The 14,685-nt window shown below is 38.8% G+C and overlaps 1 protein-coding gene across 4 annotated transcripts in view; it reads right to left on the bottom strand.

The window, feature by feature from the left end:
- CIP2A (cellular inhibitor of PP2A) overlaps window positions 1-14,451 on the bottom strand; it is a 39,281-nt gene extending 24,830 nt beyond the window's left edge. For 3 of the 4 annotated variants that reach the window (XR_008429374.1, XR_008429375.1, XM_053935466.1), the window contains exons 1-13: window positions 14,253-14,451; window positions 13,108-13,255; window positions 11,315-11,427; window positions 9,336-9,430; window positions 8,612-8,708; window positions 7,554-7,676; window positions 7,260-7,402; window positions 6,484-6,559; window positions 5,165-5,392; window positions 4,524-4,683; window positions 3,525-3,666; window positions 2,615-2,714; window positions 1,604-1,722 (exon numbers count right to left, since the gene is read on the bottom strand). Coding sequence is in view for 2 of the 4 variants with exons in the window: in XM_053935466.1 (XP_053791441.1) it covers window positions 1,604-1,722; window positions 2,615-2,714; window positions 3,525-3,666; window positions 4,524-4,683; window positions 5,165-5,392; window positions 6,484-6,559; window positions 7,260-7,402; window positions 7,554-7,676; window positions 8,612-8,708; window positions 9,336-9,430; window positions 11,315-11,427; window positions 13,108-13,255; window positions 14,253-14,417 (1,709 nt within the window). In the remaining 2 variants the exon portion in view is untranslated. The remainder of the gene's footprint in view (window positions 1-1,603; window positions 1,723-2,614; window positions 2,715-3,524; window positions 3,667-4,523; window positions 4,684-5,164; window positions 5,393-6,483; window positions 6,560-7,259; window positions 7,403-7,553; window positions 7,677-8,611; window positions 8,709-9,335; window positions 9,431-11,314; window positions 11,428-13,107; window positions 13,256-14,252) is intronic. The other variant, XM_053935465.1, reaches the window with a different exon arrangement.
- Window positions 14,452-14,685: the final 234 nt, after the last annotated feature.

The raw sequence follows: 14,685 nt of genomic DNA on the forward strand, positions 1-14,685 counted from the left end.
CCAGACCATTCATTATCGGCTACTATAAAAATATTTCTTATATCCACAAACCCATATAATTATAGAATAATTAAGATTGAAAGGGACCCATCTACACGCTGCCTAGTTCAGCTCTCCTGCTCTTAGCAGGTTGCCCAGGACTATGCCTTGTAATTTTGACTCACTCAAAGCATGACAACTCCACAACTTCTCTGGACAATATTTTCCAGTTTGACTTCACCTTACATTTAAAGGGTTTCTTTTCTGATATTTAAAGAAATCTAAAAGGTTTTTTCTTATATTTCAGTTTGTGCCTACACCTATACTGTCAGTGGATACCATTGAGAAGCCTGGCTCTGTCTCTTTTGTTCCTTTCTATCAGACATTTCAACACACTGATAAGAACCCTGCAAGTCTTCCCAAAAGCAAGCAAGCTCAGCTCTTGCAGTCTCACCTTGTGTTAATACACTAGACTCACTCTAGGATGTCCGCATGTCTCTTGCACTGGAGAGCCCAGGCCTGGACACAACACTACAGGTGTGGTCTCACCACAGCTGAGCAGAGGGGAATGACTACCTCCTTTGCCCTGTCATCAGGACTCTTCCAAGTGCAATTCAGGGTGCTACAGATCATCTTTGCCATTCTTGAAGACAGAAGTTACATTTGTTTACTTCTAGTCTTCAAGAACCTGTCCCAATTACCTCAAATTTTCCAAGGCATTCTGGAGTGGCCTTGGAATGACAACAGACAATTCCCTAAGCACTCAAGGGCACATCCTGTCAGGTCTTCTGGACTTCTGTACACCCAGTTACTTTAGATGTTCAATAACCTGACCCTGTGCCACCCAGGGTACGTCTTGCCTCCTCTAGGCTTTCCCATTGCTCTCAGGGACATTGCTCTGCCTTTGGGAATCCTCATCAATGAAGACCAAACAAGGCATTTAGTATGTCAACCTTTTCCATGTCCTTTGTCAACAGGTCCCCTGCTCCACTCAGTAGAAAGGCTCACATTTTCATGTCTGGCTTTTGCTGCTGATGTAATGGTCTTTCTTGCTGCCTTGACATCTGTCAGGTTCAACTCCAGGTTGTGATACAATTTAAAATCTTTTTTTTTTTGTATTTTATTATATCTTCGAAAATAAGGATTCCATCAGAGTTTCTCAATACTTCTTCCACTTTTTAAACCACCTTAAATACTACCTGAACTGCCATCTGCCTGTGTCTTACCCTAATCTATTCTTTCTTGGAAGATACTGCAAAAGGGTGCGCAAAGCTTTAGGAACTGAAGAATGACACATCTGACAGAGGTTGTTGGAGAGCAATCTGACAGTCAGATTGGAACCCTAAGTTCCAAGCACAGATTTCAGACAAATGAGCACAGGGACAGGAGTCAAATGCTCCCCTGCTCTCTAGGATCTGACATAAAATGAACACCATCAGAATTGCGATGGCTTCCTCTGGCCTCCAGGATCACTGTGGTCTTATAAGTGCACATAAAGCAGAAACAAGACAATTTTTCTAAAGTTTTTGTCTCTGATGAGCTGAAAATAGTACTCCAAAAAACATGAATATCACTAAGCCCATAAAAATGTCAAATCTAACCAGAGTATCACAAAAATACTTACAATACGGCAGGAAAATCTGGTAAGGGTGCAACCTCAAACAGGATTTTAAGCCCCACCTGGACCTGCTCTCCATGGTCTGATGTTAAAGCAAATGTCAAAGGCGTAATCAAGCGCTGATCCTAAAAAAGAAATTAGTTTGGTCAAAACAAGATATGGCAGATAACAAAAAAAAGCACCCCACAAAACACAAACTACCAAAACATCACAGTATCAAGGCCCATGAGCACAGAAATGTTTTATTCCAAACTTAAGTTACCTTCTTAAAGTATGCCCTTCTAACTTTCTGAGCCTGAAGTCCACGGAAGACATGTGATTTTAAAAGTGGTCTATACTTCTGAGTATTTGAAATCGCATTTTACATTAGGGGCAACTCAACAGGTAAAGAGGCTAGTTAATTCCTGCAAGTTTTCAAGTGTTTGATACTCAACATAAAAGGTCAGTAGGGGAAGTATAAAGACTAATCGAGGACTGTAAAACTCACTGTTATTCATTAAATTACACAATTCCCATTCTAGAATGAAAAATCTCCAAAACAGCAAGAAGTGTTTGACTCTCTGGATTGCTTTTCCACCTATAAAGTAATTTATTATGGTATCATCTGACCAATAGGTACCAGAAACTGTTTTGGCCACACAAAGTTCCAAATTAGATGTACATATTAAATAGTAACCAACCCCACAAATGATTGTATTGTTGTGGTAATTGTTTTCTAGATTGCTACCTTTAAACTGCAGTCATAATGCAGTCTTAAAAGGATCATTCTTACCAGGCAGCTAGAATATGATTTCATATGCATTACCAAAACCAATGACTAGAGTAAAAACAAACTACTGTTATTTTAGAAGAATTAATAGTGAAACAACCTTTAGGAATTGTGCATAAGGCACTGTATTTTCCTAGAAGCTTTACCACTTCAGAGATAACCATGCAAAACATTTATAACTAAAACTACTGTAGTGCAGGGACACTTTATTTCACAGATACATTTCATAAAACATTTTAAAATCATACCTGTAACATTTGGTAGAAGCTGACCTTCATACCAGGTACATCCTGCTGCAATCTGCTCATAAGATCAAGTGTTTTCAAAATAATATCAGTAGCAAGTTTGCTTTTAAACATCCAAATAGAAAAGCAAATTGGGTGAAAAAAAAAAAGGTGAAAAGGTGAGATATGTCAAATCAGCACTTCAGCACTGACAAATCCAGTCAATTAAAAAAAAAACCCTAATAAATACCTTCACAAAGAAAATAAATATATCTAGCAAGGCAACGATACTGGAACCAGAGATCATACTGAGTTCCCTGGACACATGCCTGAGCTTCTCCAGCATGTCAGGGATGGCAACAATGAAGAACAAAAACACCAATTCCAGTTGAAAGTGAGGAGGGTTTAATTATAGGCCCAATTATATTCCACTGGGTTTTGACCAGTGAAACTGGCTGTAAGTTATAGCTATAGCTTAGCTATAAGTTATAGCTAACTTATAGCTATATTGACTTTTAGCTATAATGACACTGAGCTGAAAGAAACATTTATTTAATGTTTAACATGTATTTAATTTTCAGTGCAACAACTGCTCCCCGTAGTGATGTGTGGTATTTTGGAACTCAGTTTGCATAAAATCAAAATGAGAAATCACATGCCACGAGCAGTTCTAGTAAGCTTCAACTTGGATCAGCCTGAGCATGAGGTTTAAGGTCATTATTCCACATAAGTGGATCTCCAGCTTATGCCAAAAACATTATCTGAATGAACTGACCAGCAAGATTACTTTTTATTCCACAAAATACTAATTTAATTTAATACCAATATTGATTTAAATGGTACTTTCAACTACCATATTCTTTCCATTGCAACAATATCACAACTCTCACACCAGTCATGCCTAATTAGATTTTAGAGAAATATGTGTGCTCACCACATTTTAGAGTCCACCAATTTTGTCCTAAAACCAGTATCAATCCCACAATAAGGAAACTGGTGTTCTATCAGACATGTGCATTGGCTGGCAGTGAGCACCTTCGAGACACGCATTTTTAGTGTGTCATCTCTGCATAGCAGTAGGCAGAGTTAAGAATAAATTCAATATACTTATGCCTAGGTATTAGCACTAAAAGGCAACATTCTGTAATAATAAGGCTAGAGCACAAAACCTAGGGCATCAAAGCAAAGAGCCTCTAAAAATGCTTTTAATACCCAACAACATAAAGCACTTAAATCAAGTCTAACAAGTCAAATAAGCTTCACTTTTCAGTTAATACACACACTTATTGGAAACAGACAGTGAAGGCAAACCTTAATAAAATAAGTGGCATAAAGAAGCATAGTGAACAAATGGCAGGGACCAGGCAGTCCCTAATACAAGACCCAGTTACCTAGAAGTGATCTAGCAGAGACTTCTCCACAGAACTCAGCTTAGATGCAGGACTACACCCTGCAGTCATGCCCTCCTTACTAAACTTACTGTGGACACTAAGGACTCAATGAGGAGTGTAAAACTGTATCATTCCATATTATTTTTCCTTGTTTCTTTATCTAAATGTGTATCATATTTGGCTGGGAGCTGCACTTGACTTAGCTAGGCAACAACACTACATGGATCAAGAAAATGGCCGCCCAAATTCTCCACACAATTTCAACGGAAAACACTCATCTTTGTTTTTGATCAAGAAAGGGCTTCTGTTCTGTTGAATAGCCACAGCATTTTATCCTGCACCAATGAATTACAAAATAATTTCACAGCAATTACAAAGGTACTTTAGATCTCACAAGATGACATTTCTGAGTAAAATTAGGGCAGTTATTGTCATTAGAAGCTATTAAAGTGACCCAAGGTGAACATGCCTTTTAATATCTTAGAGTAGATCATGGTGGAGGAATAATAAATCAGCTGCCAATAAGCACATAAAAAGGATATTTGTCAGGACATTAATAGCCTTGACCATTCTTTCACACTTTTTCTTCACTAATAGCTCATCCACAATCTGTTCTGGCATCTGAAGATGATCGAGAAGAACAGGCAGCAAAAGATCCATAAAGTGTTCAGCTGATTCACCATTCTTATTGTTAATAACATCCTGTAGTAAAGACATTTTATGTCAATATTTAAAAGTACAGCACAAGGAAGCCAAGCTTATTCTACCCCTTCCTGCACCAGTCCGTGTTCCTGCTTTCCCAGCCTCTTGCAATTTCAGGTTTAAGACGGCTGACCAGTATCATACTGGAGGAGGAAGTTTACAGGCAACAGAAACAGCAGGAACTTCTACATTTCTGTAAGTCCTAGAAAGGAACCCTGACGATGTTCTACCTACCTCATGACTTCATAAATTGCCTTGTCTTACTTACAACAGAGACATATTTCTAAAATACTGTATGTCTTTAAAAGAACAGTTGTTTTACGAAGTATGTTTATTTCAACATAACTGTTTTACAATGAACTTTATTACAGGTATTTTTGTATGTGCTATTTTTCATGTCAAATTATAACAGTTGTTTAAAAAGAATTTAAAAATAAGAGCTACTAAGAACCTCTTCAAACTCATTTATCAATCTTGGTACCTCAAAAATCTCTTTGAGTAGTTGCAATGCTAGACCTGAACAGTCTTCAGAGCCTTCCAATGGTTGGTTTGACAAGTGCACCAATGCAACAGATGGTTCAAAACTTTTTGAGCTATTCATAAGTCTGGTGTTTGCAGAGACTGGCAAGCCAGCTGGTTCCAGTATCGCCTGCCGCAGGGTGTGACGCAGTTCTAGCACAGAGCAGAAGGCAAGCAGCAGCTCTAAGATCTGTGTGAAGTGAAGAAGAGTTCAAATGCTTTTAAATCAAGAACTTAAACAGAAACTGCAACTCCCATAACACAAGTCTAAAGAGATATGCAAGCTCTATGCAACTCCTTTTAGCACTTTCAAGTTTTCTCAGGAATAATTTTCTTTCTTTTAAGCCAAGTCAGCAGCAGAAATAGTTCATTGGACTGGTGAAGGCTTGTGACAGTATTCTGTGTATTGCATTCTTTTTTTCTGACATGACTGCTGGCTAGTGATACAGTAGAAGTACAAACATCTACTGAGTATACACTCAGCATGAAGAAAGCTGTCAAAGAAAAAACATTCTGAGACAGGAATGGATGGACATCCATTCTCTGAGCATGCACAAAGAGAAAACGACCCTGGAAAGCTCCATGTCAACATGCCTCTCTAAATAAACCAAATAAACAACAGCAAAACCACACAGAGAGAAATAGTAGCATCTATTATTAACTAGGATGTGTAACACATACATAGAAAAAAGCTCCAGATCTGTTTCACAGATATATTTAGCCCCAACATTTTCACATTTCATATTTTAGCCTTTAGTGACAGATAGCCAATGTTTAGTTACATAAGGTGGTAGCAATACAAAGCTGAATATAACAGTTCACTGCTTAAACAGAAGTGGCATGTATTTGTTCAGCTAAGGTGAGAACACTTATTCCTACACATTTGAAATTAGCATCAGGGTTCCCTGATCACCAGTTGAAGTCTGAATAGTATTAATTCAAGGTTTACAGAGCAAAGTGGGATACACTGCATTCCTGGTAGATCCCAAAATTTCTTATTAATCAAAGCACGAAAGGTGTTTATGTTGGCTTTTTGCCTTTACATCTGTTGCCTGAAAGCAAACACACAATCTGACAAAAACCCCAACATTAAAAATTAAACCTGACAGCCTTTTGAATAACTAGAAAATATAAACTTGGTGAATTCTCTAGGTCATTTAAGAGTCCTGAAGGCAGTGTATTTCATAACCAACCCTTGTACACAAAGAACCTATTTATAATAATAGATGAGAAACTAGATTAGGAATGTAGCCTCTTAGCCTTTAACTGAAAAGTAAATACCTTAGATGATGAATCAAGGTCCCTTCCATGAAGAAGATCTAATACTTGACCAAGGCAATAGGTGAAGTGCTTGTATCTACAGCAGGCATAGAGAGGAAAAAAATTATAAAATTGAAATTTCAGCATATTTAGACATTTACACCAAGTGATGAAAGAAAGTGCCCTATTCTCCTTCTTACCCCCAAACACTTCAAGTACATTGATGGTTTTGATAACTTAATTTCTATTTGAAACAGAAAAAGCATTAAAAATATTTAAACTTATTTATCACTAACAATGAAAGCAAATTCCTTAAAATAAGCTATCATTTTTCAGCTATTTTTACTGCTTGATTTAGATTGAAAACCAGCATCTAAATTAGCAGAATTTGCAGAACTATTAGTCAAGCTCTCCACAGAACCACTCTAACACCCCCCCAAAAATTAATACTTCTTACAACTTCAACCATACTATTCCACTTCAAGATTATATAACACTGTAAAAGGCAGGATAGCTACTCATCCTGTTGTCTGACTACCAACACTGTCCAGACAGAACATTACAGAACAGGGCATTCAATATTCCTTCAGTGACAATGAAAAAAACAGATTTTAAGTCACACTTCTGTGTCAAACTAGTAACCCAGCAACCCTTTAGGTTCAGATATAGTAGTTATAATCAACTAGCAACATTCTTGGGATTTTTTTTCCTAGTGTTTGGTTTAAAATTCAAATAGCATACAGCAAAGAAACTGAACTAGAGCTTAGGAAAAATACTTTTAGGAAATGGAGCCATACCTGGTAAGATAATCTGCAACTTTGGGGTTCTTCATAAGATCCATGAGTAAATCAACAGAATATTTTCTTGTTAGAGTATCTCCATTTACAACAATATTGAATATTAACTGAAATGTCTGATGGATATTTCGAGCGTGAAAGAGCTGAAAGGAAGAAGAAAGTTATGTATAGGCATATACTTTGCTGAGTGTCTTTCTTATTAAAACTAGCTGGAATTAGAATTTTATTTGGCCAGTGTGACAATTGGTTTTATCTACAACTTAAGAATAGAAACAGCTTCAAAGACACACTTACTTTTTCTCCAACTTCTTCATTTAAGGTAAGGCTTGATAATACCGAAAGTGCAAACACAACCATAGTCAAACTGCTGTGGGCCAAGAAACTTATTAAGGTACGATAGAAACTCTTCACATTATTCTACAGCAAAAATGAGAAACAAAGGTATTACAAACACACAAAATGTACAGGTTTGACATATTTATACATAAGCCATACAAATAATGAATAATTAAAAAATAAGTTAGCATGGTAACAGTTCTCCAGGAAAGCAATTTCATTGTTCTACTGCACAATATTGGCATTGATGTTAATGTTCTCTTTTCAATCTGTATAAGAAAACATGAGAAAAAACACCCCAAAACAACAGAGAACCAACCAAGTAAGAAATTCCATCATTATTTTAAAGGAAGATGAGAAAGTCATTTTGCTAAAGCCTATAAGAGAAAATAATCACTAAAAATTTACTCCTATCCCTTCTCTGATTAATGATCAGATCTGATAATAGTTTCTCAGTTTTTTTTTTTTTTTTGCTCCCCGCCTCTCTTCCAAGGTAAACAGAACAACATTTGCTTTTCTGTAGATTAATGTCTCTTTCTGAATTAAAAAATAACATGTTTGCACTGATTTATGAAGACACAGGAACCAAGCAGTTCAGATATCCCTGACATGAAGATCAGTGCTATTCTAGTTATCTTTTGAAAGGCAAATCTCCTTTTTGCTTACCAAAATTCATCTACAGTCTTTGTGTTTTAATGACATTTAGTTTTTTCTGTGGAAGAATGATAAAATTTTAAATTCACTTTTCAGTTGCAGAGAACAGTTGCAAAAACCACACACATAATACAAGCCAGGGCAACAACACAGCAATGTACCACAGGAAAGAGGATATTCAACTTCCTGTTCTACTGGTTATTTTCTCCAGCATGGGAGAAACAACTGCCCAGTGGGCAGAACAAGCAGGTCAGGGTTATCACTGCTGAAAGAAAATTTAAGAAGTACTAAGGTAATTACCTGGAGTCAATTAACTCTTACCCTTAAGCCAGAGAATCATGACACCAAAGCAAAGTTCTTACCGAAGATTTTATCTGATTTTGAATAGACAAGTTGTGACGACAGAGGTTTGCCAGGAGTCCTAAACATGGTATTGTTAACTCATCTTCAGTGGATTGACTTAAAAGAAAAGCCCAAAAGATATTTTCATCAAAGCATCCCGAATTTAATTACAAGAAATTGTAGGGTGGAGGTTGGGAGAGCTGTGTGGTTGGGGGGACTTATATTTTGTGTCTTGGCAGGAGTTTGTTTTTTAATGAGACACCATTTTGCCATGTAAAGCAAAAGTCAGATTGTCATCCATGCAATGTAGACAGCTTTTAACTGAATACATCTGAAAAAACCCCGAAGTATTAGAGATCACTGCTATCAGAGGTTGTTTATTACATATACTTACAAGTTTCATTAGCTTTGTTACAAGAGCGCTTGAATCAAATTTTTATTAATCTAACAAGTCTGCTCCTAGTGACAAGCATGAATTCCCTCTTGGCTTTTCTCTTTGTAAGCTCCCTGCTCCCAGAGGTGTGGAAGTGGGCTGAGGCAAATTAATATTCCATCACTCGAAGTCCCACAACCACTGCATTTGACAATCTGCAACAAGTACCTGGTTTTCAAAGGAAAGTCTGTTAACTTCAGAGCACAGCTCACTTTGGAGACCAGGTTAGTACAGTACTCTAGTGGCCTTCAGAAAGTTTAGAAATTTAGCTTGCTGTTTCCCATAAAAAAAGACACTGAGTACACACTTACACATGATGCATTAGAAACAAAATTAATCCATCGATGTTGGCACCAGCACAAAAGATGAGAACGTTGTAGGTTAGTCTCTGCAGCAACTGAATACCCTGAGGAAACAGAAAACTGTTCACATGCTTCTCCTACACCATCTCAGGAGGAATGTTACAAAAGATGAAGCTGAGAGGACAAATATCAAGACACCACAACTGAATTAATTTTCAGACTCTAACATTAACATATTACACAAGCTGCTGCAAGCACATTGTAATGGCCTAACATACTGATGTACTTAGTAAAAGCCCAAAAAGTTTATTAAGATTCTATTTTGACAGAGGAGTTACCTTTTCAGCCCATTTGATGCCTTAAGTTTTAGCTTTCATATTTTTCAGATTCTGTACTGCCTTGGTGTGTAACTCTGAGCTTCATACTAAGTGTTAGTAAGATCTCTTCACAGAATAGATGGACAAAACAATCCTTCTCCAGCTTGGGAACCAAGGACATCTGTTACAAGCTTCAGGCCCAAAAAGCATAAACAATGGTGAATTGAAGAGAGCAAACATGGAGGATGGAACTGATGCTATAATTGGACAATTAACCCCAATATGTAAATGGATCAAAACTTATAAAAGTGTGAAACCTTGTGACCAGTTGTCCATTTTGTGATCATTTTGGGTCCATCTTGGCTGTAGGCCTGGCCAGGCTCTTGCACTGCCCAAGGTGTATCCTTTTAAGGCCTTTTAATAAATACCTTCTTTTTTTTTAGCTCTGTCTAGTCTCTGTCCCAGGTCAGCCTCTCAAGGCATCACATTCAATTCTCCACGTTTGCCTCACCAGCAAGTTCTCCATTCTGTCAGTGATAAACAGGCTTTGTCCTACTGAAAGGTCTGGAAGTCTCATCAAAATCCAGAAAAGCACTTTGCCACCTCTGGTAGAAAGGATGCCTACAGGAAAACAGGTTTGCTCTAAAGACTACCAACAGATCTAAGAGTAGTAAAGTCCTTCATACAGCACTCTTCTGGCACATAACTGAAGTCAATAGCCTCAAACATGACAAAAATCACAGCTGAGGTTAGCAGTTAAAACAAAACTTAACCATTCAGATACCTAAGAGCTTCAGGGTCTTAAGACTGGATCTATCTGGTGACTACAAAATCTCTCCTATTGACTGGTGAGTCACTTGGATCCCTAGATCTTGTGGTACTCCTAGTGCTTTCAGAAATATGCAAACCACAAGAAAGGGGATCTTTACTGGATGCCTGGCTTATTTTCCAGAGAACAAGAGCCACAGGACTACTGGTAAATTAATTTTCTGTTTTTCAGAAAGAGACAAGTGACAACAGGCAACCAGCAAGTACTTGCTGAAAGCTTAGAGGAAAACTGGTGCATATTTGAAAAAAATAAAGAAAACTTTAAGGACGGGTTAGACTTGGTGAGTTCAAACTGATAGTCAGACATTCCCTGTAAGCTTTGATTAGCACAGCACCTGGCATTCACTGGCAGATAGCACTGACCAAAAAAAAGGAGGCCACATATGCTCTGCAAACCTCCCATGAAAACAGGCAGCCACAGCTTTCCAGGCTTGTGCTATGAAATGGCTTGTGTCAGGAGAAACAGCCAAATACGGCAACTGGAAATCAATCTTCTGAGCTCTCAAGCAGTGACTTCTTGAAATAATTTTTAAAAAGCAGCTTTTTTTTTGGTTGGTTGTTATTTTTGCTTTATGGGATTTTTTGGGGTTCTTTGACTAGAGGAGGTGAGAAACACCGTAAGATTAAAGAGAGTACAAAGAACTCTATAAATTGTTAAATTCCTGTCATATCCACCTCATACAGCAAATAAAGTACACAGCTAAGATCAACGTCCCCCTTTCAACATTATTTCCAATAGAGCTTTTGAAGGGTTATTATACGCATACATATACTTGGGAAAAAAATTGTATAATGTTCATTATGCAACAGGAGCCAAACATTATGAAGCATTAGTTCCTTTACCTCTAATAACACTGGGTCACTCAGATTAGTAGAACTTCGATGAACTACTCCTGCCAGCACGCTGGTCAGATTGTAGGTGTCCTGGAGAGCTTCTCTAGTCTCAGTGTCTGAAGCTGGAATTTAGGAATTATTAGCAAAAGAAACTGTTATATTAGCTACCAGTTCAAGCAGAAGTCAAAGTCTCTGAGCAGTCCTTCATGTATGTTTTAAAGGTAATTACAAACAAATGATAGCTCCTATGACTTTGCCTCTCTACCTCACTTTTGGACATACAGTTAATTATAACACTAATCCATTTCCTTAAGATGTTTGGACACTGAAAGAATAGTCTACCTCCTACCTACCAAGTTTCAGTTCTGAGATCTTGAAACCTGCACTTCAAAGGCTTAGATCTTAAACTCAATGCGCTCAGTTTCTTGCCTCATGCTATGGTGGAAAGGTAGACTCAAACTGATAACTTGATAGGGTTATCTAGCATTAGTTAAATAAATAAATAGAAGCCACTTCTGCTTAGGCAATCCTCAAACAGTTGTAGCAAAACAGGTAGAGCAATAGATCATTTGGAAGAGGACTTAATTCTTAAAATTTTTCAGACTGAACCCCATAACAAATATAATTTTACAGTAGTTGTTCCAAAAACATAAAAGGAAGCTCAGAGAGGCTTAAACTCCATAAATCAGAGAAGATAAACAAGGGAGCATCATAAAGGACTCAAATCTTGAATAACTACTCATATATGATGAGAAACTACACAGTGATGGGATAATTTTTCTCTGTATATGTAGGTTGTGCTCTGAGCACAGAGCTCCCTGGACAATGAAGTCCCATTTCTGTGAAATAGAGGGGAGGGAAAAGACCACAAAAAAGGCATCTCAATACACAAAGAAAAGGCAGTAGAACCTCTTTTGCAGCTGGGAAACTTGATGCATATAGGCCAGGCTATTGGAGAGCCAACAGTGCCAGCAAACACTCCAGCGGGAGATGTAAACTGAGGTGATGACAGTTGAGGATTGTTGCAGACAGGTAAAAGATGTTATAAAAGGTCTTATAAAGTATGGTTTAGGCCCTGCTACTCTAGCTAAAGCTAGCAGTAGCTTGTAAGTTCCCATATGAAGAAATCCTAAGAATGAGAATTTGTTTGCTTAACAACCTATTCTTAGAGAGAAAAATAAGTGGCACCTACACAAACAATAGGTCTGTCCCAGGAGAATCCACCAAAGAAATATGTAAACACCTGTAGATGGAGACAGCCTTAACACCTACACACACAAGCACTTTCTAACCAATGAATTAAGGAGCAAGAAAACTACTAGCCAATCGGAGTTGAACACAAGGTCTGTTAAAATTGTGTAAAAATAGTTATGTGAATAAAGAATTGGCTTCTTCTGCATGAGGATGCTGAGTCCTGACTGATTCTTATTAAAACAGAGGATGTGACACCATTTCTCCCTATCCTTGCACACCCTAGCCAGGTTTCTCACTTGATTAAAAAAGTAGCCTTTTCCAGCTCCAAAAACAAAGGACAGAAGAATAATTTCTCACCCTACCCAGTGGATAAACAAATTCTGACAAGTATGATCATTGTCATTCACAGGGATGACTTCAAATCTCCTTCTCATTGCAAAGCTTCTTAACAGGTGGCTTAGCCAAGCACTCCACTACAATGAAAAAGTACTTCATCTTTCACATCTCATGCTTCTTCCAAGACATTAATCACCCACAACACAGAATCAGCATCTGTCTTATCTTCCCTTGCCCAGACAAAAGATAGAAAGTTCAGATGCAAACCTTACCTAGCTGTGATAGCAAAGTAACCACAGACAAGACCAGAGAAGGGTTTATATTAGTGTCCTCCAGGAGCTCTACAAGGCAACTGAGACATTCACTTGGTAGAATCTGGTTTGAAGCAAAAAAACGGGTAAGCTTCAGTCCAGAGATAACCTGGAGATGAAAGGAGAAAAACAACCTTCCTTACTCAACTGCAACAATGTAATTGACACAGAAGTCCAAGCACAGAGTTGCATGAAATAGATTATGTCCTACTTGACAAACTGAGAACGTGTCATTCTACTGGGACATTTATGTTCACATCTGCTGGGGTGGAAAAAAAGCAGAAATGGAAAAAAATCTGTTTTTCATTTCTTTATGCTTGGAAAGTACCAAGTTTATTTATTTTGAAAGAATAACCCAACAGAGGGCACAACATGTAGAAATCAGCCTGCCTTCCAAAGGTCTGGACAGGGATCCAAAGGTGCCGCTACGCGGGGATGATATGCAGTGGCAGTCAGTGCTGTTTTGGGAGGACTCTATGACTGGGATGAAAAAATGGAACTTGAGCTAGGGGAACCCTATATAAGAAGAGGCAAAAAATGATATACCTTTACACCAATACAGGTAGACACAATGTATATTTTCCATATGGGATATTATGCATAATGTTGGTTTTGTGCATTCCCTCTGTATCTCTTTACAAGGGATATAGAGAAAAAACCAAAGCAAGATACTAACTCTCACATAAACGTTCTAGCAATTAAAATAAATCTGTATTTGAAAAAGGTAACTTGGAGATTAATTCAAAGGCCACCACATAAATTCTACACAAAGCTGAAGATCAGGGCAATGCACTGGCTCACCTCCTTAGTAAAAAACACGTTTGAATACGTGTTGCACGGAACTGAAAAACTCCAGATACATGACCAGTTCGTCATTCATACGCTATTTTTTAAGCTGTGAAACGATTCACGTGGGCCAGAAATTAGGGGATAAATAAAAAATTAAGTCCCTTATGACATACACTATCTGCTTGGCCTGGGTGCCTACAGACTCACAACACACCTCTGTAAACACACAAACACACCATAAAACATTATAAAAACAGACGCCACAGCCACCCCACGCCCCGCTCCCTCCGCGCCCCCGGGACGGGCGTCGCTCCCACCTCCAGGCTGCGCTGCAGGAGCGCGGCGCTGTGGGCTGTCTTGGCGGCGCGGTACTCCGTGGCTGCGAGGAGCAGGGCCTTCATGCAGCTCGGGGGGTCCATGGCGGCCCGACTCCTCGGACGCTCCGCTGGGCCCTTACTCACATTTCCCGCCGCCGCCGCCATCGTGACGCAGCGACGACTGAGCGCGAGCGGCCGCCGCGCGGAAGCACGGGAGACGCCGCCGCCGCCATCTTGCTTAAGGGAGGCAGCCGTGGCTTGGGGCTGGTGGTGAGAGCCGGGGAGGAGCTACGGGATCTGGGCGGTGCGGGTGCTTGGCTCGGTGATGGCGGCTTTAGGGCTCAAGTGCCGTCGGGGCGATCCAGAGATGATTTTTCTAAGCGGAACTCTGTGTTCCGCATCTAAATTTATTTATTTAACTAACGCTTCTAAA

The sequence above is a fragment of the Vidua chalybeata genome, chromosome 2, assembly GCF_026979565.1.
Source record: "Vidua chalybeata isolate OUT-0048 chromosome 2, bVidCha1 merged haplotype, whole genome shotgun sequence".
Taxonomy (NCBI): domain Eukaryota; kingdom Metazoa; phylum Chordata; class Aves; order Passeriformes; family Viduidae; genus Vidua; species Vidua chalybeata.